This window comes from Dendrobium catenatum, unplaced genomic scaffold (assembly GCF_001605985.2).
Source record: "Dendrobium catenatum unplaced genomic scaffold, ASM160598v2 fragScaff_scaffold_1666, whole genome shotgun sequence".
Lineage (NCBI taxonomy): Eukaryota > Viridiplantae > Streptophyta > Magnoliopsida > Asparagales > Orchidaceae > Dendrobium > Dendrobium catenatum.
In genome coordinates, this window is record NW_021320128.1 from 87,636 (window position 1) to 113,885 (window position 26,250).

General features: G+C 37.6%; 1 protein-coding gene across 4 annotated transcripts in view; it reads left to right on the forward strand.

Annotated features, from left to right (window-relative positions):
* LOC110096188 (chromatin modification-related protein EAF1 B) overlaps positions 1 to 26,250 on the forward strand; it is a 52,708-nt gene that overhangs the window by 9,769 nt on the left and 16,689 nt on the right. For all 4 annotated transcript variants that reach the window (XM_020821991.2, XM_020821993.2, XM_028701286.1 and 1 more), the window contains 9 exons: positions 748 to 805; positions 891 to 1,081; positions 22,436 to 22,489; positions 22,573 to 22,653; positions 23,452 to 23,589; positions 23,704 to 23,820; positions 24,808 to 24,905; positions 25,037 to 25,255; positions 25,835 to 26,231. In XM_020821991.2, coding sequence (XP_020677650.1) covers positions 748 to 805; positions 891 to 1,081; positions 22,436 to 22,489; positions 22,573 to 22,653; positions 23,452 to 23,589; positions 23,704 to 23,820; positions 24,808 to 24,905; positions 25,037 to 25,255; positions 25,835 to 26,231 — 1,353 coding nt within the window. The remainder of the gene's footprint in view (positions 1 to 747; positions 806 to 890; positions 1,082 to 22,435; positions 22,490 to 22,572; positions 22,654 to 23,451; positions 23,590 to 23,703; positions 23,821 to 24,807; positions 24,906 to 25,036; positions 25,256 to 25,834; positions 26,232 to 26,250) is intronic.

Consider the following 26,250-nt stretch of genomic DNA (forward strand, 5'->3'; position numbering starts at 1 on the left):
ACTTTTTCTGGTTTTGCTTGTGAAGAAGATTTAATAGGTTGGGCAATTATGTGGCATTTTTGATGGTAAGTTTAAAAAGAGACATGATAAAAAAAAGGAATTAGTCATCAAAATGGGATTGGTCAGTTAAGATGTGATTTTTACGCAACTCACACTGATCTGTTGGTTGGGAGCTTTGGCTACCAACCAAGAGGTCTTTTGTTTGAGTTTTGCATATGTGATGTGTGTGCGCATTTGTCTTAATTGACCTAAATGTCTAAAAAAAGATGAGATTTTTTATGACTCTTGAGCAATAAAATTGTTTATATATTTAAGCATGCAAACATTTACAATTGGTCCAATTTGCTTACTTCGTTGCATTCTACAAGGTTGCAATATGTTTGACAAACTGAAAAGCTACCAAACATTAGACTTTTTATTTAGTTAAAAGTGATATCTTCTGTTTAGGGTTGCGTTTGAATATCTGTAACACTTGGGCGCTATACTAACTTAGGAAACCAATCTTCACTGATAGATGCAAAGGCCTGTTGTGTTATTTATCTCTTTTTTAACTATTCAGATGCTTTATTTCCATAATTTATTAAGATTTCTTTTCCTGAGCTCTATTGCATTTTTATAATATAATTGATATGGAGTACCCATTGCCATGTTTATCATTTTTGTATCTTATTGACCTGCCTAGGTTTGAGCATCTAATTATTGAGACAAACTGTTATATACTTAGTTTTCTCTTACCTTTCTTCGCAGAGAGATCATGCTAAAAAGAGGTGTGAAGGCTTGCAGTATGAATCTAATGGAAATATCGGTAGTTTTTCTTTGAGCCAAGTTTAATTTTTCATATTGTTCTCAAACTTTCGATAGGTTTACCCATTTGTAATGACTGTATGCAGGGTTTTACGGACAAAATGTTGCAAAGAAACCTAAGCTCTCAAAACCTGCAGAATCCCCGGAAATGATAATTCCTGCTGGTGGATCCATGCCCTCTCCAGTTGCTTCTCAGATGAGCAACATGTCCAATTCAAATAAGCTCATTAGAATAATCAGCAACCGTGATAGGGGTAGAAAAAGTAAAGCTCTAAAGGTAAACTTTTTGGTTTCTCATCTTTTTTTTTTCCTTCATATTTTTGTTTGAATTTTGCAAGTGATGTGGCATTGGGTTATTAATCATTTGCATCTAACATAGATGGATTTTAGAAACTTTTCTGCTTGTGTATAATATTGTAATGCACTATAACCAGCAGTTGTTGCTGTCACATTTGTATACACTATACTGTTGATCAGTAACTCATTTGTGTTTTCTGATAAAACATTTCTCTTTAGTTTATATGTGTAATTTTACAAATAAAAAATTGTTATATTTCTATTATGTCTTAAAGTTGTGTTTTTTAAATGTAAAGTACAATCTTTGATTGAATGCACAGATTTGTGCTAAGGAAAGTAGGATTCCATGGATTCATTCCAAGAAAGGAAATCATGTTCCCACAGATCTATGCCAAGGATGGAAATTCATAACTCGTTTGGGGGTCGAAAGTATATTAGAAATCTCTGAATTTAAAATTTTTTAGCGTTTGATATTTTTCCCTTTTTGGTGTACCTTGATTTCCTTTCAGATTTATCTCTAGATTGCTTTGTATGAACACTTTGAATGAACAAGAAAATTTTTTAATGCTCCCATGGTATCAGAATGCTCAGGTGGATGAGTGGATTTACTCTTAGAGAAAGGATAAAAAACGAGCATATCCGTGAAAAGGATGGAGTAGCTCCAATGAAAGATAAGATTAGAGAGAGTCGCCTTAGATGGTTTGTTCATGTAAAGCGGCGGCATTTTGATGACCCTATTAGGAGAGTAGATGTATTAGATTTGGCTTATGTTAAGAAAGATAGAGGTAGACCTAAAAAGACTTGGTTAGAAAATATTAGAATGATCTTTCTTTAGTAGATTTAAATGAGAATTTGACTCTTAACAGAACACAATGGAGAAAAAGGATTCATGTAGCCGAGATAAAGACTTGATGTTGTTATTGTTGTTGTTGTCGTCCCATGGTATCAGAACTTTAGGTATTTCAACTTCTTTGTGTCACCACTTAAAGTTAAGTAAGCCTTGTTGTGTTGCAATCGATTGGTACTCTCAGCCTTTATCAATGCTGCTCTTTCTTCATCGTTAATTTCTGCTCTCAGCCTTCATCATGTGACTTCAACGTAATGTCAATATTCAATGCTGTGGAGTTGCCTCTATTTCATCTCTTCATCCATAACCTTGTGATCTCTTCATTCTTTCTTTTCCATTGCTTGATTTCATTTTGGCTCTATCATTTCCAAGCGTTTATCACTTTGTCACTTCACAATTTTGCCTGATTGCGTGGATCTCTAAAATTGTTATTAATTTCTGCTCGACGTCCAACTCTACTTATCAATTTTTCTCAGCATTGACCTTCACCTGCGATCAGCTTTAGCTGCAGTCCTCCACAGATACAAAACTCCTATCATTTGGGCTTTCTTTTTTTCCTTGGACTAATAGCCCTTAGGAACATAGCAGGGGGTAGATATAATAGGAAAGCACTGGCATCAATGAGTCTCACATGATTCTCCAAGGAGATATATTGAAGACTGAATTGAAAACTACCAAGCCGATAATGAGGGAATCGAGGAGGCTAACAAATCATAGGCTCATCTGACATAGCAATCTGTGGACATCAACAAGGAGGTTTCAACAATGATTAAATCGAAGAACTTGAGGCATGATAGAATCCTTTAGGAAGAAATCTTCTGGTGCATTCTCTTTGGCACTTTCAGGTAAGTACTCACTTCTGCATGGATTATATATTTCATAGAGCCTTTGGTCAACTCTTTGGTAACTGACTTAGGTGTCATGAATCACATGACCCCCAAATCTTAATATTTTAACTTATATACTTCATGCCTTAGTTGTAGATTGTTGCAATTCTTGCCTTGCTATCATCACAAGGATTGGTTATCTCCATGGCACTCCTCTAACCCTTATTGGATTTTTGGGGACTAGGATTTTGAGAGGAAGATTGGACCCCCTAAGGAAGGGGATGGGCTTACTATCTTGAAATATAGAGTACTTCACATAGTCATGAGAGTGGGCTCCGAAACCGCACCTCTTTATTAAAGTTTTAACGGATTTTGGTTTTGGGGTAGATTTTCAGATGAAGATTTGGTCTTAGATAAGACACTACCTCGAGATTTAACCCTTATTTTTGTGAGAACTTTTTGATATGAGTTTTAGTTTCTGAGAGGCGCAAGCGCCTATGATTAATTTCCCCTCCCGGTAATAAGAGAGAATTTTCGGTTAAGGCTAGTCGTTAAATAGGTTGCAATAATTATTTAATATATAATAATAGCGATTTTAGGATTTGAATTTTGTTTTTGATTTTGGAGTTTATGATTTGAAATTTATTGCCATATACTTAAAGTGGGTGATGAGGGAATGATGATGAGCTGGATCAAGATCCCATGGTTCCGTTCTGAACTGTTATGATCCTTGGTCTACTTAGTCATAGGAGATAATCGATCCAACGTGATAGAATGATCCTTATTAGCATCTATGAGTTGTGTCGTCCAAGGTTACTACTTTATAGACCTGGGATGAATGCTTGGCTAAAGAATTGAATTTAAGTCAACCTTAGCTAATATAAGGCTTTATATTATAGAGTGCACCCTATAATTCATTACTTAAGTGGCTTTTAATCATTAGGGAACATACAGGCTTTGGCCGTGACCGTAATATAATGGTGTTATTTTGCGACAAAACCATGCAGTCAAAGGGCACGTGTAACGTCCCAATTGGTAAGAAATTAATTGAGAATGGATTGTAGCAAGACATAAAACAAGACATCTACTCTTTGTAAGCTGAAGCTATTCTTCACTTCATCATCCTCGCGAATCTGTTTTGCAAAGTATGGATGGATTTTGGTTTTAAGTTTTTGGTGATTGATTTCATTTTAAGAGTTTGAATTCTTAGTAGGATTTGAGTTTAGGTTTTGAATGAATGATTTTAGAGTTATGAGGAAATTTTGAAAATTAAATAGCTCTTTCTTGTTAAATTTTTTTATCAACATAGCTATCATCAAAGTGTCTGAGCATTTTTAGCAAATCCACGAAGCATTCTCAGGTCTCGCATTTAGGAGCTTGACGTAAAGATCGGAGCACATGTGAACTATTTTTTAGCATATAGATTGGAGCTATTGTCGGAGTGTTTGAACACTTTTAGCGAATCTACGAAGTGTTCTCAGATCTTGCATTTAAGAGTTTGATATTGATGGAATGATAAAAGCGTGTGCAAAATCCTTTTCCAATGTGATTAGGCGTCCCTTGTTATTATCAAATTTAGCAATTTAGATTTGATCTTCCAAATATTAAAATCATTTGACACTCTTATTCTTCCTTATCGTCATTTGTAAAGTTTTTTTGATGTTCTATTACACGGTTTTTACGTTGTTCCAGGTGGTGTGTCCGCAAGACCTAGACTACTTGATATAATAAATCAAATTAAGATAAAATCTAGGGATTTTTACATACACAACACTTAAAACTATGTTATTTACTCATTTAACACTTAAAGTTTTTTATTTGCACACATACCACTTAAAACTATTTCTCATTTCTAAAAAACCACTTCGTAACCACTCCGTCCCTCTCTCCGTGAAATCCCGCTGGCTTCACTTTGCAAGGCCCTCCACGCCGGAGTTTCGGCGATTGGGCCTCCACCGCCGACGACGGCCTGTCCGATTTCCATTCCAGCTGTGCACGGTTTCGCTTTCTTCCACAGTTTCGTTAATTTCGAGTCCTGATTGCATCGCGTTAATGGCGGCAAGAACGGCATGTAGGTCTGCCGATTCCCTGCGATGAAATTCAAATTAGAAATTTGAAGAAACAGTGAAATTTTTACGTCATAAGAAACAAATTCACTCACCGCATGAAGCTACGAAGGAGGTACACTCCTTAAAGATCGATTCAAGCCCCTCGACCAAATCGTGCACCATTTCATCTCTCACAGTCATCGGAATCTGGAAGAATTCATCGACGGTCACTTTCGCCAGTTTTATCAGATCCACCGCCGACAGTATGAATGGCTCGCTCTTCGATTTCAAAGGTCTGTTGGTGCAAGCCGGGTTGAATTCTATATTCAAAGGTCTCTGCGCAATGCCTTCACGAAGGTGTTAGAGACAGGGCATGATCATGTCGATAGCATGATCGTGGAGGTGGACGAGGATCCCATCGATATCTTGATCGAGTTGGCGAAAGACACGGAGGCACTCGCGGCGACGGAGAGAGAGAAGTTCAGTCCGGTTTTGTGACAATGGTGTCCGGCGGCCACCGGAATAGCGTTGGTAACGTTGCATAATTGCTTCGGACAGACTGTCGTCGGCGGTGGAGGCCCGATCGTCGGAACTTCGGCGTGGAGGGCCTTGCGAAGTGAAGCCAGCGGGATTTCACAGAGAGAGGGACGGAGTGGTTTTTTAGAAATGAGAAATAGTTTTAAGTGGTATGTGTGTAAATAGAAAACTTTAGGTGTTAAATGAGTAAATAACGTAGTTTTAAGTGTTATGTATGTAAAAAATCCCAAATAATGTCTGCATAACTTCATTCGCCATATATGTCTGCATAACCCCTTATGTTATTCCAAAGCAAGAATCATCAATTATTCAAGGTCTTTTGATGTGAAACTACTAGGAGTTACGTTTAGAAACGAGAAAGAAAATTGTTTTAAGTTTTGCCCTTATAAATTTATTTCAATCATGCAAGAGAGAATTAAGAATTTGAAAAATTTAACTTGCTTAGGCCAAAGATTAGCAATAGAGAATAACCAAGACTATCCTTTCAAAAACCAAGGTAAGATTAAATGCTAAGCACAAGTAACATAATCCAACACTTAACAATGAGAGGTTCACCTCAAGGCCTTCTCACTCAGCTACTTGTAGGCTTTAGCGGAGAAAGATGAGCCAAATAATGAAAGATATTACCACTACAACGATGGCGCCGAAGAACTTTGTTGGTGGAGAGGTAGCCGGTGGAGATGGATATAGTGGGTGGCCGACGAGGCTCCAATCGTAGCTTGAAAATCGTCGGTCGATGATGCTCGCAAGAATCAGGACGACTCGCTCCAAATATTCTTCAACGGTGGTCTTGTCTTCATATTCCACGTCAAAGCACGGCGATCTTAGGATGTTGATGTTTCCGTCGGCGTTGAATACAAGACCCCATTCAAGCTCGGGATCTGCCATTCAACATTGAAGAGAATAGGAGAGGTGTCGTCCTCTTCGTCTCTAGGCTTCTCAATGTACAAGAGAAGGGGAGAAAAGAGGAGGGGCTGGCGGGATTCCCAAGGAGCAATGGGGAATTCGGCCAAGGTGGGAGAGAGGGGCGGGTGCAATGAGGGAGAGAAGTTAGGTTAGGTGAAGTGGCAAGAGGTTTACTCAAATCTTAAATTATTCTCAGATTTTAGTAAATTTGGAGGGAATTATTTGAGACTTATTTCAAATTTCAAATGTAATTAAGGGGAATTAATGAGCAATTAATGGGGCTCATCAAGAGGGGTGGCCGGCGGCATGCTTGGAGGGAAGGAGGAGGTTTAAAATCTTAAAACTGAAAATTAATTTCAGTTTTAAGTAATTTAGGAGGGAAAAACCTTTGAATTCAAATTAGGATTTCAAAACGGTCAAAGTATTAAATAAGAAATTAATGGAAATCTCTCCATGGAGGGCCGGTGGCATGCATAGAGGGAGAGGGGAATTCAAGGGAAAAGGGTTTCCAATTTAGGATGATGACGTGGCAATTGGTCTCATAACTCCAAGTTAAATCAAATTGAAATTGAATTTCATGACGAAAGCTTTCCTAAATTGGAGTTCCAAATTAGGAAAGAATTCGAAATTTGAAATTTTCATCAAATTTGAAATTTGTGTAGGAAGGGGTTGGGTGGATGAGGGGAGGTTGTCGGCAAGGAGGCCGGCCGGGGTTATGGTGGTGGTCGGCGGTGGGTTCCCAAGGGGCGGCGGCAATGGGGTGAGGAGGGATTTCTTGTAGTGGAGGTGAAGAAATTGGAAGAAAATTATGAACGCAATGATAGAAGAAATTAACCACGAGCCGTAGACTCTTCCAACGACTAGTGGGCCTTGCGATTTGCTCCCCTTGAGCTCTCTCTTTCTCTCTTCAAGCTCTCATGCAAGAAGTAGAAACAAACATAAAATTTTCATTCAATCTTCATTAGCCATTACAAGAGAAAAAGACCCATATATATAGGTCTCAAGCATACATGAAGAAATAAAGACTAAATTGCCCTCAGGGCTACAATAACAAAGCAACTCCCCACAGGGGTAAAAATGGAAAAACTGCAAATACTAAATAATACATCATGACATCAGAATCAAAAGTAGAGGCGCTGAATCGTGGCCGTCGATCTGCGGTTTCGCCAGCGATAAACATGTCGGTAATGTCTGTCGATGTCCTCATCATCTTTCTTTCAAAGAAGCAATGATTTTTTCCTTGAAACATCTTGCATAAAATATGTGCCGCGTGTACCTTCAGAGGACATGGCTGGAGGATTCTCTTTCTCTGGTACAATCACTGCATATTGAATAAGGTTCTTGATTATTGGTGATAATATAATCTTAGGGTTGACAACAAATGGCTCAATCCAAATCCCCCTTTTCAATAGTTCATTGCATTCTTCCTTATCAGTTGCAGTTGGAGCTAATATTGAAAGATTAAAATACTTGTCAATTTGTTGAGTCCTGACTTTAGCACGCGCACACAATCAAATGGATCACCGAATCATTATATTCACATATATCCTGAATTAGCAAATGATAATCAAGCTCCTTGCCATCATGGCATTGCTTTTGGCTCTCTAAATCAACAAGTTTCTTGCCCCTCCTGACAATATGTTGCTTGACATAAGAGATAGTACAATTTCTTTCAATATGGAATTTAAAATTTTTAATATATTATTATTATTATTTTAATTTTTAAAATCAAATGAAATGACATTTTTTTGTGGGCTCCGAAAATTCGTCCCCGGCCTCCGCCCACTGATTTGCTTTTTCTTTCGGCGAGGGAGTTTTAACGGAATTAAGTTCCAGGTTAAATTTTTGGAAGGCAGATGAGTTTGTAGATAAGACACTACCTAGATATTTCGCCCTCATTTTGTGAGGACTTTATGATCTGAATTCTGGTTTCCTATAGGCGCAAGCCCCTATAGTTAATTACCCCTCTCGATCACGAGAGAGAACTTTCGATTAAGGCTAGTCGTCAATCAGATACGTAGAGATATGTGGTATCAGACGTATAGTAGCAGCAATGGACTTGAGAATTGGAAGTTTGAAGGGTTTGGATTTGAGAATTTGAAAATTTTAATTTTTGAAATAGAAATTTCACCACCTTGCAGTTAAAGCGAATGGTGGGGGAATAGATGATGGACCTGATCAAGATACCATGGTTACGTCGTCCTGGGCCATCGTGGACCTTGGTCTACCTAGTCAAAGGAGGTAGTCGACCCAACCTGATAGAAGGATCCTTATCGGCAGCCATGGATTCCTTCGTCTAAGGGGACCTTGTAGACCTGGGGTGAGTGTTTGTCTAAGGGGATAAATTTGAATCCACCTTAGCTAACAGAGGGCTTTGTGCCCTATCGATCATATCCTATTGATTCATATCTAAAGAATTTGATGCCACTAAGAAACGCATTGGCTCTGGCCATAACCAGTATCTCGTGGTGCCATTTGACGACAAAATCACTCGGTTCAGAGGGCCCCAGGTCATAACCATTTATCCTGCGGTGCCATTTGGCGGCAAAATCGTCTGTCAGAGGACACGTGCCACGCTTTTACTGGCAGAAGATTGTTTGAGAATGGATCCTTGTGATATTTTCGACTAGGCATTAGCTCTTTGTGAGCTGAAGTAATTTTCATATTTGTCCACCTCGGCAAACTGTTGTGGATGGTGAATGGATATTTGCTTTAAGTGTTTAATGGTTAGATTTTAGTTTTAAATATTTTTTTAAATTTCTGGATTTTGGATGATCTTTGGAATTTTGAATTTTCGGGCATTTGAGTGACATTTTGAAAATATTTGAAATTAAGCCCTTTTGTTGAGATTTTCTATTTAACGCGACCATCATCGGGGTGTTTGGGGTCATTTGAAAATATTTATGCTTTGAGCCTTGTCTATCTGTCGAGTTGTTGACAGAGGATCGGGTTTCGTAGGCTTTATACCCTTGTGAATGAATTCTTTTAATTATAGGCCATGAAGGCCTAATATGAATGTATAAAATAAATATACCGATCGACATCGCGACCGCATATTTATTTGATGGTTCGAGCCATGTCGACTCCTATCTACTCGCATATAAGGATCGAGCTCAGACTTGAATTCACTTATTAACCCGCGCAACATCCCTAGACGTCACGTGTGTACCAATAACACGCTCGTTGGGGCCCGTGCGGGTGTTTGGCGACATTTTATAGTTATTTGTTGAACCTTGTCGACTATTATTTACCTGCTTAGGAGGATTGAGTTCACATTTATTGACCCGCGCAGCATCCCTAGACGTCACGTGTGTATTTATTACACGCTCGCCAGGGCCCATACAGGTTGTGATTGCATTTACCACTTTTGTGTACCTATGTGTATACAAATTACGGTGCACGTACGGGGGTATTTTTGAGATGTTTAATGCTGCTTAGTTGTGTGGGTGACCACCATTTGAATGCAGCGTTCTATTTAGAAATTCGTACACGCCTTCTATCTGCTCGTATATAGGTTGCAGATCCGGTGGCGTGGCGTAACAACTTCTGAATTGAGTTGTTCGTTGCTTTGTACAGGTAGACTGTCGTGCACTATTTGTTGATTTCTATAGATAGATTGTAGTGCACTAACGAATCTCCTGCTTTTGATCACAGATGTCTGCATTTGATGTAGTATCATCAGCCTTTGCTCTTATCAGATAAATGTAGTTACTTAATATTGACCAGTGATTGATCGATAAGGTGATGTAGCATTCATTGGATCTCCCTCATCACCATTCATGAGTAGTTTGATATGTATATTTGTATTCACAAATGACCTTCATATATGGCATGACAGCTTTCAGCATTTGTTGTGAATAACGTCGCTGCATATGCTTTGAATTCATTCCATTGCTCACAGAATTGAATGTGCATGTTTATGTTACAGCGTTGCTAATGACATAAGCATCTAACATTTATTGCATATCTTTCATTCAATCTTTGGTCATTGCTTGCAAGTATCCATCATTCCATGTGTATGTTTTCATGAGTCTCTCCTTCACAAATGCTCGATTGATTTATGCTCACAATCACATGTCGGTAGTCACATTCTCTTATTCGCATGATAATTCTTTAGTGCTGATTGAGACCCCCATATCATTGATCACAAGCGGGTAAGTGCATTCACTTGAATGCTACTATTAGAGAGTGGGGAACTACTTGCACTTATTGCATGTTAGTTGTTGTTGTCCATGAGCCAGTCATCGTATATTCTACTAATGTTTGCATTATAGTCAATGTGATGAATCCTCAATATCATATTGTTGCATTCTCCAATTGATTTTTACTTGTGGTCAACACATTAGGTGATTGATGGGTCTTCTACGACAGATTGTAGGAGCTCGTATCAGCTGCAGTTCTCTTCTGTATTTACCCATCTACTTCTGCTTGTGGTGAGCCAGTGTATTCATTTTCAATCAAGTGGTATTAATTGTACAAAGGTGATGTTTGCTTCGGACCTTGTGAATACATCTTTGTCGCCAGTTCATTGTATGTTGAATTCTTTTGTCGATCACAAGGGGTCAAATGACATTGATCACTTTGTGAATTATATTTATTTGAAGCTTGTTTAATAAATCTTGATCATCAGTTCATCACGCTCATTGTACTCCTGAACCCTTTTATTGATACATTTCCTGGGCGCCGAGTTAATGTTGATGACATAGTCGCTATCATGTTTTATCATGTTTACTCACTTTGCAACTATCTTACTTGTGTGTGAGTTATAGCGAACACCACATACTTTTCGTCCTCCTTGGAAACAAATTGTGACATGCATGGTGAACTCACATTATCGATATTTGATTGCCATCAATGGTATACGCTTTTCAATTTCCATTACATGCTGATTTCTATCTTCTTACAAAAGTCTAGCATGTCAGGTGGATTGGTGCATTTGTAGGAGACCTAATGCCACTGATTGTAAATATATTGCCACCACCTTTATTTGATTGTTGCATGTAGATTGATTTGCTTGAATTCGAGATAATTCCACCTCATCATTCCTTGCTTATACATCTCTTGAAGACTTACTCTTCATTCACTTATTTACCTTTAATTTTATCATTTTTATGGTTTATGACTTTCACTTCCAAACATTAGACTTTAGTTTAGATAAAGATTTAGATCATTAATTCAAAGTCCGGTTCCGATTTGAGCTTAAGACCAAGGCCAAAATTATTCTTCTTCATTGTCATCCGATATGCAAGTCCTCTATTGTTCAAAAGTTCGCAAGTCTTGTGCGAGTCCCCTGTGGTCCATTCATTCAAGTTCTTATTGTTCATTTAAATCTTTATAGTTGTTAATCAAATCAAGTTCTATGTTGTTATGAATTCATCTCTTTTTAATTCATTCAAGCTCAAGTTTAATGTCCAAATCCGAGTCCAAGTCCTTTTCTTCTTCTGACAAAATTTCGGCAGCCTCCCGGCGTCTCCCCCCGTTTAGGAGAAACTACAGGAAACTGGGTCTCTCGCCATGCTAGAGAAAATCGTGCATGGTTAGTGTCAGAGGACACCGCGACCATAATTTTCGTCCTTCATCACGCCAGAGAAAGATGTGCATGGGTTTTCGGGTACCGGTTTAAAATAAGCAATTATATTTGACCCTGCCTCGCCGTAGGCGTCGCACCGGGTTTCCTTCCCACCACGCTAGAGAAAAGCGTGCATGAGTTAGTTTTCTAGTACGCTGCTAACGCCGAAAATGGGGTTTTGTGATTACCAGCCCCGTTGCAAGCATCGCAACGAATTCTCTCCTACAATGCTAGAGAAAAGCGTGCATGGGTGATTGTTCGCCACGTTGCAAGCGTCGAGAACGGGTTTTTAAAGCTTAGAATGTTATACTTGCGTGATGGTTGGTGACGATGGTGTTGGCACACAGATCGAGGCAAAAGAAGCATTTTTTTAATCTCTTTTAATAATAATAATAATATTAGTAATAATAGTTCTAATAATAGTATTAATATTAAGAGTAATACTAATATTACTAATAACTAATATTTTAAAAAAAGAATGCTAATAATTATAACTAAAATTAATATATAATAAACCTAATTTCAACCTTAGAGACCGGGTAGAGAGAAAGGGGCTCGCGGCTAGGGGGATGTCGGTGCTGGAGAGTTCGGCCAGGTAGGAGGCGTCGGAGATGAAGGCTTGGATAGATTTGCGGCTATAGGGGGCGACGAGCAGGGGTTTTCGTTCGGCTATATGGGGTGGAGATAGGGCACGGTTTTGGCGTGAGATCGGATGGGAGAAGGTAGAGGCAGTTGGAGTATTCGGCTATGGGAGCTGCTTGGGATCAAGGTAGGTAGTTCTCTTCTCTCTCTCTCTCTCTCTGCTTGTGACTGGATCGGAAGAAATGAGAGGTAGAGAGGTAAGGCGAGTTGGAGATAAGGTTTGGGAAAGAGTTGGGTTTGTCTTTAGCGGGAGGTTGACGGTGCAGGTGGAATCAGTGGTCGGAGAAGCTGTATAAGGCGTCGGGCAAGAGAGCAGAAGCTACGACTTCGTTGGCTAGGATCGACAATGAGGAAGAAGGGGCATCGAGATGGCTTTGGTAGTTGGAAGAGAAGAAGAAATCGGGAGTTCTGCGTGTGGGAAGGGAAAAAGCCCCGATCTCTTCATTCAGTCTGCTTTTAACGATAGAGCGGGAGCAGGATCGAGATGCTGGATGTATTCGTGAAAGGACCCTTTGGCGCCGTTGCAGAGCTACGCCATCATCACTGTAGCGGGCGGGATCTTCGGCAGGATTTGCATATGGGCATGACAGAGGTAATGATTTTTTAAGTATTTTGTTATTTTCTCTATTTTTTTTAGATAACAGAGGTCAACATTTTTATATATTTTTAAAAATTATTTAAAATGACAAATTTGTTTGAAATTAGTTATGTAAGGGATCTTTGTCATTTAAAATTTCTCTAACCTCCTGACATTCCACCTCTCGTGTAGGAAGTGTTGGATAGGCACTTGCCTTTTGTTCTCCCCGGACGGATCAAAGATATGATGGTGCGAGGTCTTTGTATGCTCATTTCTCTTGGCCAAACAACGGATGTAGGTCTTCATGTGTTCTTGTTTTTTCTCCTGGCTGGATCAATGATACGATGGACGTGGGTCTTCGATACCTGTTATTCAAGCAAGCCAATAAATAAATTTATATCTCTGGTGTACGACGGAGAATGACGACGACGGTAGTGATAGTTAAATAATTTTCATTCAATTAATAATAGTAATAATAGAGAGATCGGAGGGTTGAAGGGCCATTTCTTTCAGACAGTGTAGGGATCGTGCGACTAAAGTGGCTTCAGCTCTTGTGTGTGGCAACGATAAAGCGAAAGAGGCGAGTGGAGTCTAGGTCTTTGGCTTCTGCGTGCGGCATAGAGAGAGTCGAGAGGTCGGGTCTTCTGTGTGTAGCAACTATGTTGCACCGATACGGATACGGCGATACGGATACGGCGATACGGATACGACACGATACGGATACGGGACACGCCAATTCTTAAAAATACTGGATACGGATACGGCGTGGATACGACATTATAATATTTAAATAATACATAAAAATTAAGAAAATAATCAAAGTGTAATATTTGAAATGACAAAAAAATTGAAATAAAAGTAAGCATTAAATATTTAAATGTCTAGTACATCAACAAAAACAAGAAGATAAATTGTCCAGCACATGAAATTTCAACTATTCAATAGAAGGAATGATAGGATTATCTTCTTCAGTGGTTTGTCTTTGAGTTTCTATATCATCTTCAATAAATATCATAGCTTCTAATTCAGGCTCATCAAGTGAAAGATTAGCAATTTCTAATATTCCCATATCCTCAAGAGATTCAAATCCATCTCCAGCAACATCCCACATCCTGTTGTCTCCTTCCATATAAGTTGGAGTTTTCCTTGAGAGAAGCCGAAGGTTTGTATGCACGTAAACTAAATCTTCAGCCCGTTGTGAAGTAATTTTATTTCTCTTCATTGATTGGATGAATGAGTATGTGCTCCAATTTCTTTCACAACAGACGAGGATGAAACTTGGCCAAGCAATTTTATGGCGATTGTTTGAAGTAGAGGTGCTGAAGCTCCATGTATAATCCACCACATTTTCGGATCAATTCTCCACCTATCACGCAACGACTCTTGGTCACTAAAGTCCTCTAAATAACCAAAAAAATTTAGCAAGCTCAACATTGACACTTCTTCTCTCCTCCTCATTTGGAAAATAATGCTTTAAACATGTCTTTCTCATATTTGAAATTTCTAAATCTTTCTGTGGAGAAACTCTTTGATGATCCTCTTGAAGCCATTCTTTAGTTGAATATCTTCAAATAACATTAAAATGAAATAATAAAAAAAGGTTGAAATTATAAAACAACAAATTGTGAATTCGTAATGAAAAAATGTTGAAATTTACCTTGGATTTAGTGAGTGAGCCAAGCAATGTAAAGATGCATTACTTTTGCTCCACCTATCTTCTAGAATAGCATAAATAACATCCCAAAAGCTTGAGTCTTCATGAAGTGCCTTCCTCTCATGTCTATATATAATTTATTTTACTTTGGCTAGCATTGAATCCCACATCTCATAAATGAGATGTAAACAAGACTTATCCGTATCAGCTACTCTCAACATCTCATAAATTGGGTCAGTAAAATTTATGATGTATTCAATCTCATCCCACCATAAATCATCTAAAAGCTTCTCTTTTACATACCTAGCCTTTCCAACATCATCTTCCCTATAACATGACCATTTGTCACTGATCACCATAGCTTGAAGAGCATTTTTTATTTTTTTGAATCTTCTCAACATCATTATAACTGAGGCAAACCGAGTTTCAGCAACTGCAAGCATCTTTAAATTAGAGAAATCATTAAACATAGAGTCTCATGGAGTGATTCATAATAAAATTCCTAATTATAATTGCATCTCCAGCAATCACTGTGATCCAATGACATTCATTATAGGTGATTTCATTTGCCTCGGTATTCTTAGCTGCACAAATGTTCTTCAAAGCAAGATTAAGCGTATGCACAAAACATGGTGTCCAGAAAATATGAGGATATGCTTGCTCTACAAGTAGACCTGCAGCTCTACAAACAGGTGCATTATCAGTAATGACCTGAATGATGTTTGAAGGCCCCACCATCATGATAACTTCTTTGATTAAATTAGAAATGAAGAACTTATCCTTGTACTGTCCTTCACACTACCGAGCAATACCGAGTTACAGTACCGAGCAATACTGAGATCCAATACCGAGCGATACCGAGTTCCAATACCGAGCGGTACCGAGTTCCAATACCGAGCAGTACCGAGTTCCAATACCGACCAGTACCGAGTTCCAATACCGCTCGGTACCGAGTAGTACCGAGCAATACCGAGTTACAGTATCGAGCAGTACTGAGTTCCAATACCGAGCGGTACCGAGTTCCAGTACCGCTCGGTATCGAGCAGTACCGAGCAATATCGAGTTCCAGTACCGTTTGGTACCAAGCGATACCGAGTTTCGATACCAAGCCTATGATTAAGAAAACGAAGAACGACGAAGAAAACGAACCTTCACTGCTCACGTCGCCTTCACTATTCGCATTGTCGAGCCGCTCCGTCGACGAAGGATGATCCTATCGACTTTAATGCTCGCGTCGTCAAGCCTCTTTGTCGACAAAGGATGATCCTGTTTGCTTCTATGCTCACGTCATCGAGCCGCTCCTTCAATTATAACGAAGAAGATGAACACTTGTGTGGAAACGAAAAACCTAGCTCTTTGAAATGTTTCAGCCGCATAAATGAATATGGATATTGAGCGGAAACGGTGGAAAGCCGAAAAGAATAGGGTAAATTGCGGCTAAGTGTTTTTTTTTAATAGGACACGCGTATCCGATACGCGTGTCCAGTCAAATTTAAATAGTATTTTAATTGGATACGGCAAAGCCGTATCCGACACGTATCCGTGTCGTATCGGAGGCGTATCCGTATCCGACACGTGTCCGATACAACACTCCTCGTAAATAGGAGTATCCGTGCAACATAGTGTAGCAACTAGAGAGCGACAGAGGGAGGGCAAGTAAGTGTCTGCGTGCATTAGGGTTGGGGATCGCATGCGTGAAAAGGTGGTTGTGCATGGGTCGTTTGGGTCGGGCTTAAGCGTAGGAAGATTGCGAGAGCAGGTCAATGGGTCGACATAGGTAGCATTCTTGTTTGCGATTGAACACAAATCAAGTGAGGAGTCCTTCGTATGTGCTCCTGTGTGCAATTGCATGAGTGAGCGAGGGAGGGAGTGGGGTCTCGTGCATGTGACTTAGGGAGACGAGAGGGAAGAAGTTTACTTTGGGCTGTTGTGTGCGGCAATTAGAGAACCAGAGGGTGAACGAGTGGGCTCGTGAGGGCTTCTTTGTGCGGTTTTGTAAAAACAAGAGGAAGAGGCCTTTAGTTCAATTGTAGCGTAAGGGATTTACGTGAGGGGCGGTTATGTCATCGTGGGTTATTAAGGGGAGTTAGGTTTTCAGTCAACAATGAGCAACTTCAAATAAATATGGCAATTGAATCCATCATTCCTATCTTGGTTGTGTATATTTTAATTATTTAAATATAACGGTTCCCTAATTTTTGAAATGGTTAATATCACAATTTTTCATTGTGCTGAGTATGAGACTATGAGCTTTCAAAACACGCTAGGGCATCCTTTCTTCTTAGTAATAAAAGTTACCATTCATTTGAACTAATTCATAGTGACATTTGGTGAGTATACACTATTCCAAATAATTCAAGAGCTTGGAGGCACTTTTCTTTGATTCATGATTGTACTAGTCATATGGATATTCTTGATCAAATAAAAATTGATGTGAGTACCTATTTTTCATTCAATGTTTCACAATCAATTTGGAGTCAAAATAAAAAATTTAGGTATGATATAAATAATTACTTCAATAATTTTTTAATTCCATACTTCTAATAAGAATGTATCATTTATGAGTCATTTTGTTTACATAAAACCCAATGAAATGGGGTTATTGAAAGAAAAAAAAATGCCCACTTACCAATACCACTCAAGCATCCTTTATTCTAGGAAATTTTCCTATAACCAACTGTGGTGATTTTGTCCTTACTACAACTTACATGATAAATAGACTATCTTTTAGAATATAAATCTCCCTTGGAGCCTATTTCCTTATTCTATTCTCATGTCATGTTCATAGTAAAATTAGAGGGAAATTGGACTACAAAGTTTTTAATTGTGTATTGGCTACTCTTTCATATTTGCTGGGAAATTTTTCATTGTTTCTTGATGTCATATTTTCTAACAGTAATTTTTACATTATACATCTTTAGGGGAGATTTTCCTCATTGAAGATAGAGACCATAGTTATCCCAATCATGGTCATTTTTAGGAGTGAACTCCCTTTTGTCCTATCTCTACCACAATAACAACAACATAAAAAAATAGAATGATCCCAACATCACTAAATCTATTCCTTAACAAAATGAACACCACCAAGTTTACTCCACTCATGTCCATTCATGTTGTTTATAAAGTTTTCCAAATTTATTACTAAGATTTCCTTATTTGTACTTAAGGAAGAGAGTTGTACTTAATCTCACACATTAAAAAATACCATTTAATGTACTTTTAGTTAAGATGTGGTAAATTATGATCTTCCTTATAAAAATAATATTGATCTTTTTATTGTTGTTAGAAATGGTATCAAAGGTTGCACAAATTAACTTTTTTTTTTCCTTGCCTTACTACATATCACTTAAACATGTTTCTCTAGTCCATAAAAATATTTATTATGAATCTAAACATCATCTGTAATCCCAAACACTTTATTTACGGTATTTTTAGGATATAAATGAAAAAAAATATTATGAGAGGAAGGGATGCATTGAAAAAGAAGGAAAAAAAAACAACGTATGAGAGATTGCCAATAAGCTTTAGGGAAATAATGTTGTAGATTGCAAATAGTTTTTATTTAAGTACACGGGTGGTAGCTCTATTGAAAGATATAAAGTAAGACTAGTTGTTAAAGGTAACCTGCAAGCATATGGAGTTGACTACCAATGAAAAAATGAGCACAATATGAATTATGTTATCTTTGGCAGTCCGCTTCAACTAGCAAACTTCAATAACTTGTTGTGCATAATTTCTTCTTGTATGAAATCTACATTACTCTAGGATTTGAGGGAAGTGAACAAATGATAAGTTGTGTAGTCTAAGAAGGGCCCGTAAGACCTAAAAAAATTAACTCAAAGCTTGGTTCGGGAGAATTGCTAAATTAATGAAAGAACTAAGGTACAAACAAAGTTAAGAAGATCGCACTCTCTTCATTAAGCATTTGGTCCTAAGGGGAGTGCCAATATTTCTAGTATTTATTGATGATATCATTGTTACCTAAAGTAATAGGAAAACAAAATATGTGATACTACTTAATTAAGAAATTTGAAATAAAGAAATATTGAGGACTAAAGTGTTTTATTGGAATTAAAGTGAAAAACGTACAGGCAAGGATGAGTAAATTAAGGAGTTTGCACGCTCAATATTTCGAGCACAATAATTATAAACTTTGCGTTGATGTTGAACGACAAAAGAAAACACAAAGAGCGGTAAGACAAGCTTAGGCTGAATCACGCGCGTAAAAGTTGATCATAAAACAATCAAGTTAATTTAACATTGCGTACATGAATGGTTTTCAATGTAAATCCCTAAACTAACAATGAGATTAGGCACTATGCATGAGTCCCTCACTCAACTCTCTAGTTCTCTAAGCTTTAGCGGTGAAGAGTTTGACATGAACTTTGTGAGTCAAAATATAACCACAATTGAAAATAAACTAGGAAAATAGGAAACTTGGGGAAGAGTTCACCATAGTCAAGTTCGTAGGTCTTGTTTGAGGTGCGCAGAGGAAGTTCCGAATTGTGGCGGTTGATCTTGGCGAAGTTCTGTGGGTGGGCAGTCGATGGAGTCTTCCGGGCAACAAATGGGAGTATGCCGGATGGCAAAACAGCACTAGAAGGCTGTTGGATTCTCTGGACAGCAGGAGAACAAAATTGGGACAGCAATTTCCAAGTTTGTGGGAGGGCAGGCTGACATGCCAAACGTCCAGAATTCTCTGGACAGAAAGGAGGCTGGTCTTGGGTAGATTCTGGACAGCAACGTTGCTGTTCTGAAGTTTTGGACAGCAATTAGAAGCTGTCCAGAAATCTGGACAGCCAGTTTTATATAATTAGATTCAAATGATAAAGAATGAGAAGGTGTAGATTAAGTTCACAAGGATATCAGTTGTTTAAAATAGTTTGCAAAGAATAGGTTTAGCACCTTGGTAGTGCTCATCAAGAATAAATGGAAATTAAGGATTCATTAAGCCAACTTTAAGTTGTTTGGGACATGGGATGAAGTTAATGATGATGTTAAATGAATTATATCAAGTTCATATGGGTTGAAGGTCAAGTAATATTTTGGTGTAATGGGATTAATCCTGGTTCTATTTTGCAGAATAATATATATATATATATAGAAGGTTCAACTTTTGGTGTTAAAGACTAGTTCGTTAAAATGAATAGATGACCTCTGTCAACTTGCTATAAGAGAACTTCTTGGAGATTTAAAGATCAATTTTATAAAACTATTGTTAGGACTATTATGCTTTATACATATGAATGTTCAATTATAGAGTAATCACTGATATCTTGTAGTTGAATGAGAATGTTAAGATCGCTATGTGACAAAGAAAGGAAGGATCCTTTGAGAAATAATAATAATATTATTAAATATATGCAGCAATAAAATCTGAATATAATATTATAATATGGAACGGTTGTGAAGGAAAATTACTAATCTAATGGTACATGTATGTAATCTATTTAAAGAGATTTGTGTTAAATAGATTGAACACCTTAAGCTACAATTTACTAGAATGGGTTGACATTGTGGAGTTATATTGTGAATTTATTTTATGGATAATGATATTTTAGATGAAGATATAACTTTCAAAAGTTTTTCAAATGGAGAAGAGCCTCATGGGTACATTATGATAAGAGAATAACATGAAGGTTTAATGATAAGTTTGTAAAATTGCAATTTGTTTAACTATACTATATTTATCTTAGGGAACTAATTGTTTGTTACGCTGACTGAAAAAAAATTTATGCTAAGAAAAGTTTTCAAAGCACTAAGTGCAATGTGATTTAAAGTAGCTCCTTTTTGCTTCAATGCATAAAGCCTAAAGTAAAGCAGCGCTTTTACTAATTGAAGTGTTCAGGAGTTGTGTGTGAGAGAGAGTGTGTGTGTGTGCGTGTGTGTATATATATATATATATGTAATTGTGTGTGTTTATATATCATTTGTATATAAGAGTTATTTAAATGAACGGAACTACATCAAGAAATAATGTTTTAGCAAATATGATGATACATTCAATAAAAATAATTTACAATTACTTAAAATCCAAAATGATCAAATATATAAATGTATAAGTGATGTAAGAATGCTTTAAAATCAATAATTTACTTGTTAGATTGAATGACTAACTAGAGGCCGTAAGATAAAGACCGCTTTAAGGGAGGGAGGGAGGGAGGGAGGGAATGAAGTTGACGCATCAAGAAGTATTCTTGAGAAGAAGATTGTGAGTGAAAAGCTACTATGGTTAGCAACAAAAGCTAGTGTAATGTGTATAAGAACTAGTGGGAGAATGAGCATATAGAGAAGAATTACGAAGAAGCAACTAACTCCACGGGAGAGAATGGGGAACTAAGACCAATGACTTAGACTATAAGAAATAGTGGGAAGTAAATGATTATGCCTAGTTATTGTAGTAGCTGTTGAACTGAAGCATGAAATTTGAATTGAGATTCCACTCTAAACAGGAGCCAAGTGCACTTATATGAGCTTGCGCTTTATAGATAAGTGATGCATGGGGCTAATACACTGATTTGCTTCGCTTCAAAAATATGCTTTTAACAATACTAATGCTAAAGATAAACTAGATTTTAAACAAATTATGGTGAATAACACGTGGGCGGAGCACCTATTGAAGATACATTATGAATAAAATTTATGGAAGGATAGAAGATGCACAAATGAAATAAATTTTGTGCAGTGATATTTAGAAATAAAAAGTATTTCCCAAATATTTAATGTTTGGATGTTGTGTAAAAATAATTTGTACAAAATAGAATTAGCTCCTCAAAACTCTATAATAATGAAATGAGAATGACAATTCATAAAGCTTAACCAGATATAGTTGAGATTTGGATAATGTTCTGGATGATGATGATGATGATGGTGAATTGAAATGCGGTGGAATGAGAATGGAATGTTGTAATTTTGTTTTATTGTTAATTGCTATGACTACATTTGAGGCAATTGGAATTCCTCTCATATATATATATATATTCCATTAAATTTGACAAGACACTAAGCTAGCTAAAGTAGTGATAAATTCTGTCTTAGCTTTGTTTAGGTCTCATTGTGTGACTTATGTCTACTTGATCCGTATTAAAACTAGTTTTTATTGTCCAAATTTTATTCTTAATTATATTGTTTTTCTATTTATGTGTCTTGGTGTGGTCGTGTATTGCATTTCTGCGTGAATGCACATGGCTCACTTATCAGCAATGTCCGGGTATGAAGTGGTAGTTTGGTATTTATTTAGAGTAGTTTTAGTTCTGCTCTAACATTTAGAGGACAAGTGGTTACCAAACTTTTTGAATTGATTAATAGCATGGCTAGGGTGTTTTTTCTTTTATGTTAGTTATACTTATACATTGGTTCAGTTTTCTATAATTCTTTTTTCTTTTTGATTCGGATTACAAAACTTGCTGTTAGTAGCACATAATTTGACATCCTAGTTATGCTTTATCAGAAAATCAGGCATCCCAAAATTTGTATTGGAATCGAATATCTTGTTTCACCGTTTAGCTGGCTGGTTGGTTGGAATGATAAGTATACACATGCATGTTTATGAAAGATTCAAACATGATGCATGCATACAAATGACTGTATACAACCATGTATGTATGTGTTGTTCATTTACACGTGCAGTCTTCCATGTATGCGTACTTATTTGCAAAGTTTTGTAGTACTTGCTTCTAGAACATCATATGAGATGCTATTTTCTTATTGATCTCTCTGTGCTCCAGATCGCTGCCGGACAATCTGGACCTGGAATTGCATGGTCAACGTTTGAGGACCAGGTCACTTTTCCATTTGAACATTGTCTTGTGTGCTTTCCAAAAACAAGGAACTGAATGGTTGAAAATTACTTAATGTTATGCAGGCTCTTGTTGTCCTCGTTCATGATATGGGCCTTAACTGGGAGTTGGTCAGTGATGCTCTCAACAGCACTCTTCATTTCAAGGTGTTGCCATCTAGAGTTATATGCATTACTTCCTACTGTAACTAGTTTCATTTATTGGAATCTTTTTTTGTTTAGAATTGCTAAATTTGCCTCTGAATATTACTGAAAAAATTGCGGCACATGCATTCTCCTATCTCATAATTTTTTGGAGGAATTTAATCTTGGGAGCATCAAACTATGATTTTGGAGAATTTTCTGGCACATTTAGCTTTTCTCGTTCCCTCCCTCCCTAATTTTTATTTGTTCTGCTAGGTCTGCATGGTACTTTATGAAAACTCCTGGTGTCAGAGTGAACATCGAAGGTGGTACTGTACAAGTTATATGCTTAATAATTTTTCTTTCCCTTGCCCTTCTTTGGTTGAAAATTAAGGTTGTGAAATAGGAAAAACCGAGCATAATCATCAAGAGTGAGTAAATGTCAATTATGGAGTTTCAACTATAGCAGTGACATGTGTGAGTAAATTGTTTACAAATTAGCATCTCCTTTTGGCATGGGCAAATACAACTTCCTGTAGTTAAAAGATTCTGTTATTTTTAGAATTACTCTGCTGGAGTTTAAAAAGAACCTTGTTATTTGTGGTGTATATGCGTGATATTCAAATTTCATGTTTTTTTTTTTTTTGCTTGAAAATATAACAATACTAACAACGGCTTTATTGCTATTCAGCTGATCCTAGTATTACATCTTGGTGCTAACATTATCTATAAAAACCTGGAGCATTTTCATAGGAATCTGTTGGCTTTCTTTCTCACATGTGATTCAAGTCATTGACAAATTTCATAAACTGCAAATTGCAGTGTATATACAGGAAACCTATAGATTGCAAAGAACGTCACAAATTTCTCATGGATAAAAGTGCTGGTGATGGAGCTGACAGTGCCGAGGATTCAGGCTCGTCTCAGCCTTACCCATCTACCTTACCTGGGATCCCAAAGGCATGGATTTTATTTTTTAAAGTTTCCATTGTTAAGGTCATTAAATGCTTGTTTAGTTGCCAGGGCATGTATCTGTGGACTGACATAGTCTATTTCCAACCTTTGTAATATCAGGGTAGTGCCAGACAACTGTTTCAACGTCTTCAAGGGCCAATGGAGGAGGATACCATGAAGTCACATTTTGAAAAAATTATTCTCATTGGGCAGCGTTTTCATTCTGGTAGAACTCAGGTCTGTTCATTGATCATTTTTTCATGTTTTCTCAGACCATCATTTTTTGGAGCAGAATTGTGTTTAGGGGTTAGTTTTCTCATTGTAAACTGAAGATTTTGGGTTGTAATTGCGTTCACAGCCCCTTAGATTAGACACTCTGAAGACAATTGGTGGGTATCTTGTTTTGCTTGGCTCTCCTTTATTTTGGGAGCATCAGTTGTCAGCGATACTAGTGAAACTTATAAAGAAGGACAGCATATACAATTGAAACACATAAAAAACTACAAGATGACTTCATTTGAAGAATTTTCTAATATCCGTGACCTTTCAGAAACCAAATTGGTTTACAATGTTCAAGCACGGTAATAGCTTGTATACTGATTGTGTATTGTGCACCGCAGTGCGGTTTTGCTCTTTGAAATGATAATAGCTGAGGCTATGAGCCTAAAAGATACTTGCTCTTGTTGTTGATTTTTATTACTTAACTTTTGTATACCAAGTTTCTAGTTTGGTCATTTCAATCAATTGATTATATATTATATTCATATGGAGTGTGGAAGAAACATGTACTGCAGGACAATATGAGGGACTTTGGTGAGGCCATGTGCATAAGATGCTCTAGACTCTTAAGGTTCGGGATTATTAGGAAATTTATGATCCAAAAAAAGTTCGGCTTGGGTTGGGCTGTGACCATACCTAGAAAAAACCTTTTGTCTTTGGGCTATTAAGGCCATTTTGAGTCAGAGTTTAATCTCATCACCATATAGGCCCAAATAAAAACAGCTCCTGGTCTTCATGGAATGGATGCTCGCCTCATGATGAGGTCTAGAACATTTGTTATGAACGGTTGCATATCTACAGTTATCTCATCTCTCTATTTTGATTTATTAATTTTATGTCTTGGTTGCTTTTTGCACTTGTTCAGTTTTTTTTTTTGACCTTCTATGTGCTGATTTGCTTTATTTATTGTATAACTAATGCAAGTGCTTGTTGTGTTTTTTGTAGGATAATAAACAACTGAAACAAATAACTCCAGCTCATAATTCTCATGTTTTGACTCTTTCACAAGCATGCCCAAACAACTTGTCTGGACCAATCTTATCGTAAGATTATCTGCACTTTTCACCTTTTAATGATGTTTATGTGCCAATCTTTTTTTTTTATTGCTTCCTCTCATTTTAATTTTTTCTTACGTTCCAATCTGTTTCTCTTTATTTTATTATATGCGATACAGGCCAGTCGATCTTGCTGATGCATTGAATTCAAACTCAGATGCTGCTGGCCTTGGGTATCAAGGTTCTCATTCAAATGGCATTGTAATTCCAGGTCACCAGGGTTCTTTGGCACCAGTTCTTCCCACCTCATCTACAAACACCGTGCTACCAGGAACTCCTAGTATGGTTTTAGGAAGTGGTCTGCCGACGCCTTCTCCACCATTGCATGCACCACCAAGGTAAGTTCTATGATAGGAAGTACTTGCTGATCTCGAGTATTTCCTATCAATCTTCGGAAAATAGCGGGCTTCTTCACAAGAATCCACACAAAACCACGAAAACAGTAGATAACTTGTATTATTTGATGAAAAGAAAGCGGAAAATACCAAGATACAATTGATCCTCTATTCGAGAGGAGGATCGATCTCTCCCAATCTCTAGACGCCGCTAGAGCCCATAGGAAAACCTAAATCTAGGACATCTCAAATTTCAGCCAAATTCAAGATGCCCTACCCCTAGAAAAACAAATTATTTAATGCATATAATTCAAAAGGAAATCTCTAAAAACAATCCCTACATTCAAATTTCCCTCCTAACTTCCTAAAAAAAACATCCTAAAACAGCCTATTCACGCCGTGTGTGCGTTCGGTGCCCATAGGAGGCGGAGAAATCCGCCTCTGTTAGCACCTAGGCCGGTCCTGTCGGACTGGCTGGACCGGTCTAACATTCTAATCCGCTGATTTAGCTGTATACCTTTTATTATAGTAACTATCAAATAGTTATTCACTGTATTGCAATCTTTTTATTTTTTTTTGCAGGGATACACAAAGATATGGTGTACATAGATCTACTACGTTACCAGGTGATGATCAAAAAAGACTTCAGCAATATAGCCAAAACTTTTCTGGCAGAAACATGCAACAATCTGGTATCTCTATGACCAATGCTTTGCCTGCTGGAGTTGATCGTGGTGTGCGCATGTTACCTGGTGGAAACGGCATGGGCATGATGTGTGGGGTTAGCAGGAGCATGTCCATGCCTCGGACGAGTTTCCAAGGAGTCGGTCCGGCAGGCATGCTTAACATGGTTTCCCCCAATAATATGCTCTCAGGCAACGTTGTAGGTATGCCCAATCCTATGGGTGCACATTCTAGTTCTGTTTCTAGCCCAGGAAACACAATGATGAGGCCACGTGATGCTTTACAGATACTCCGAGTGAGTTTAATGTGATATT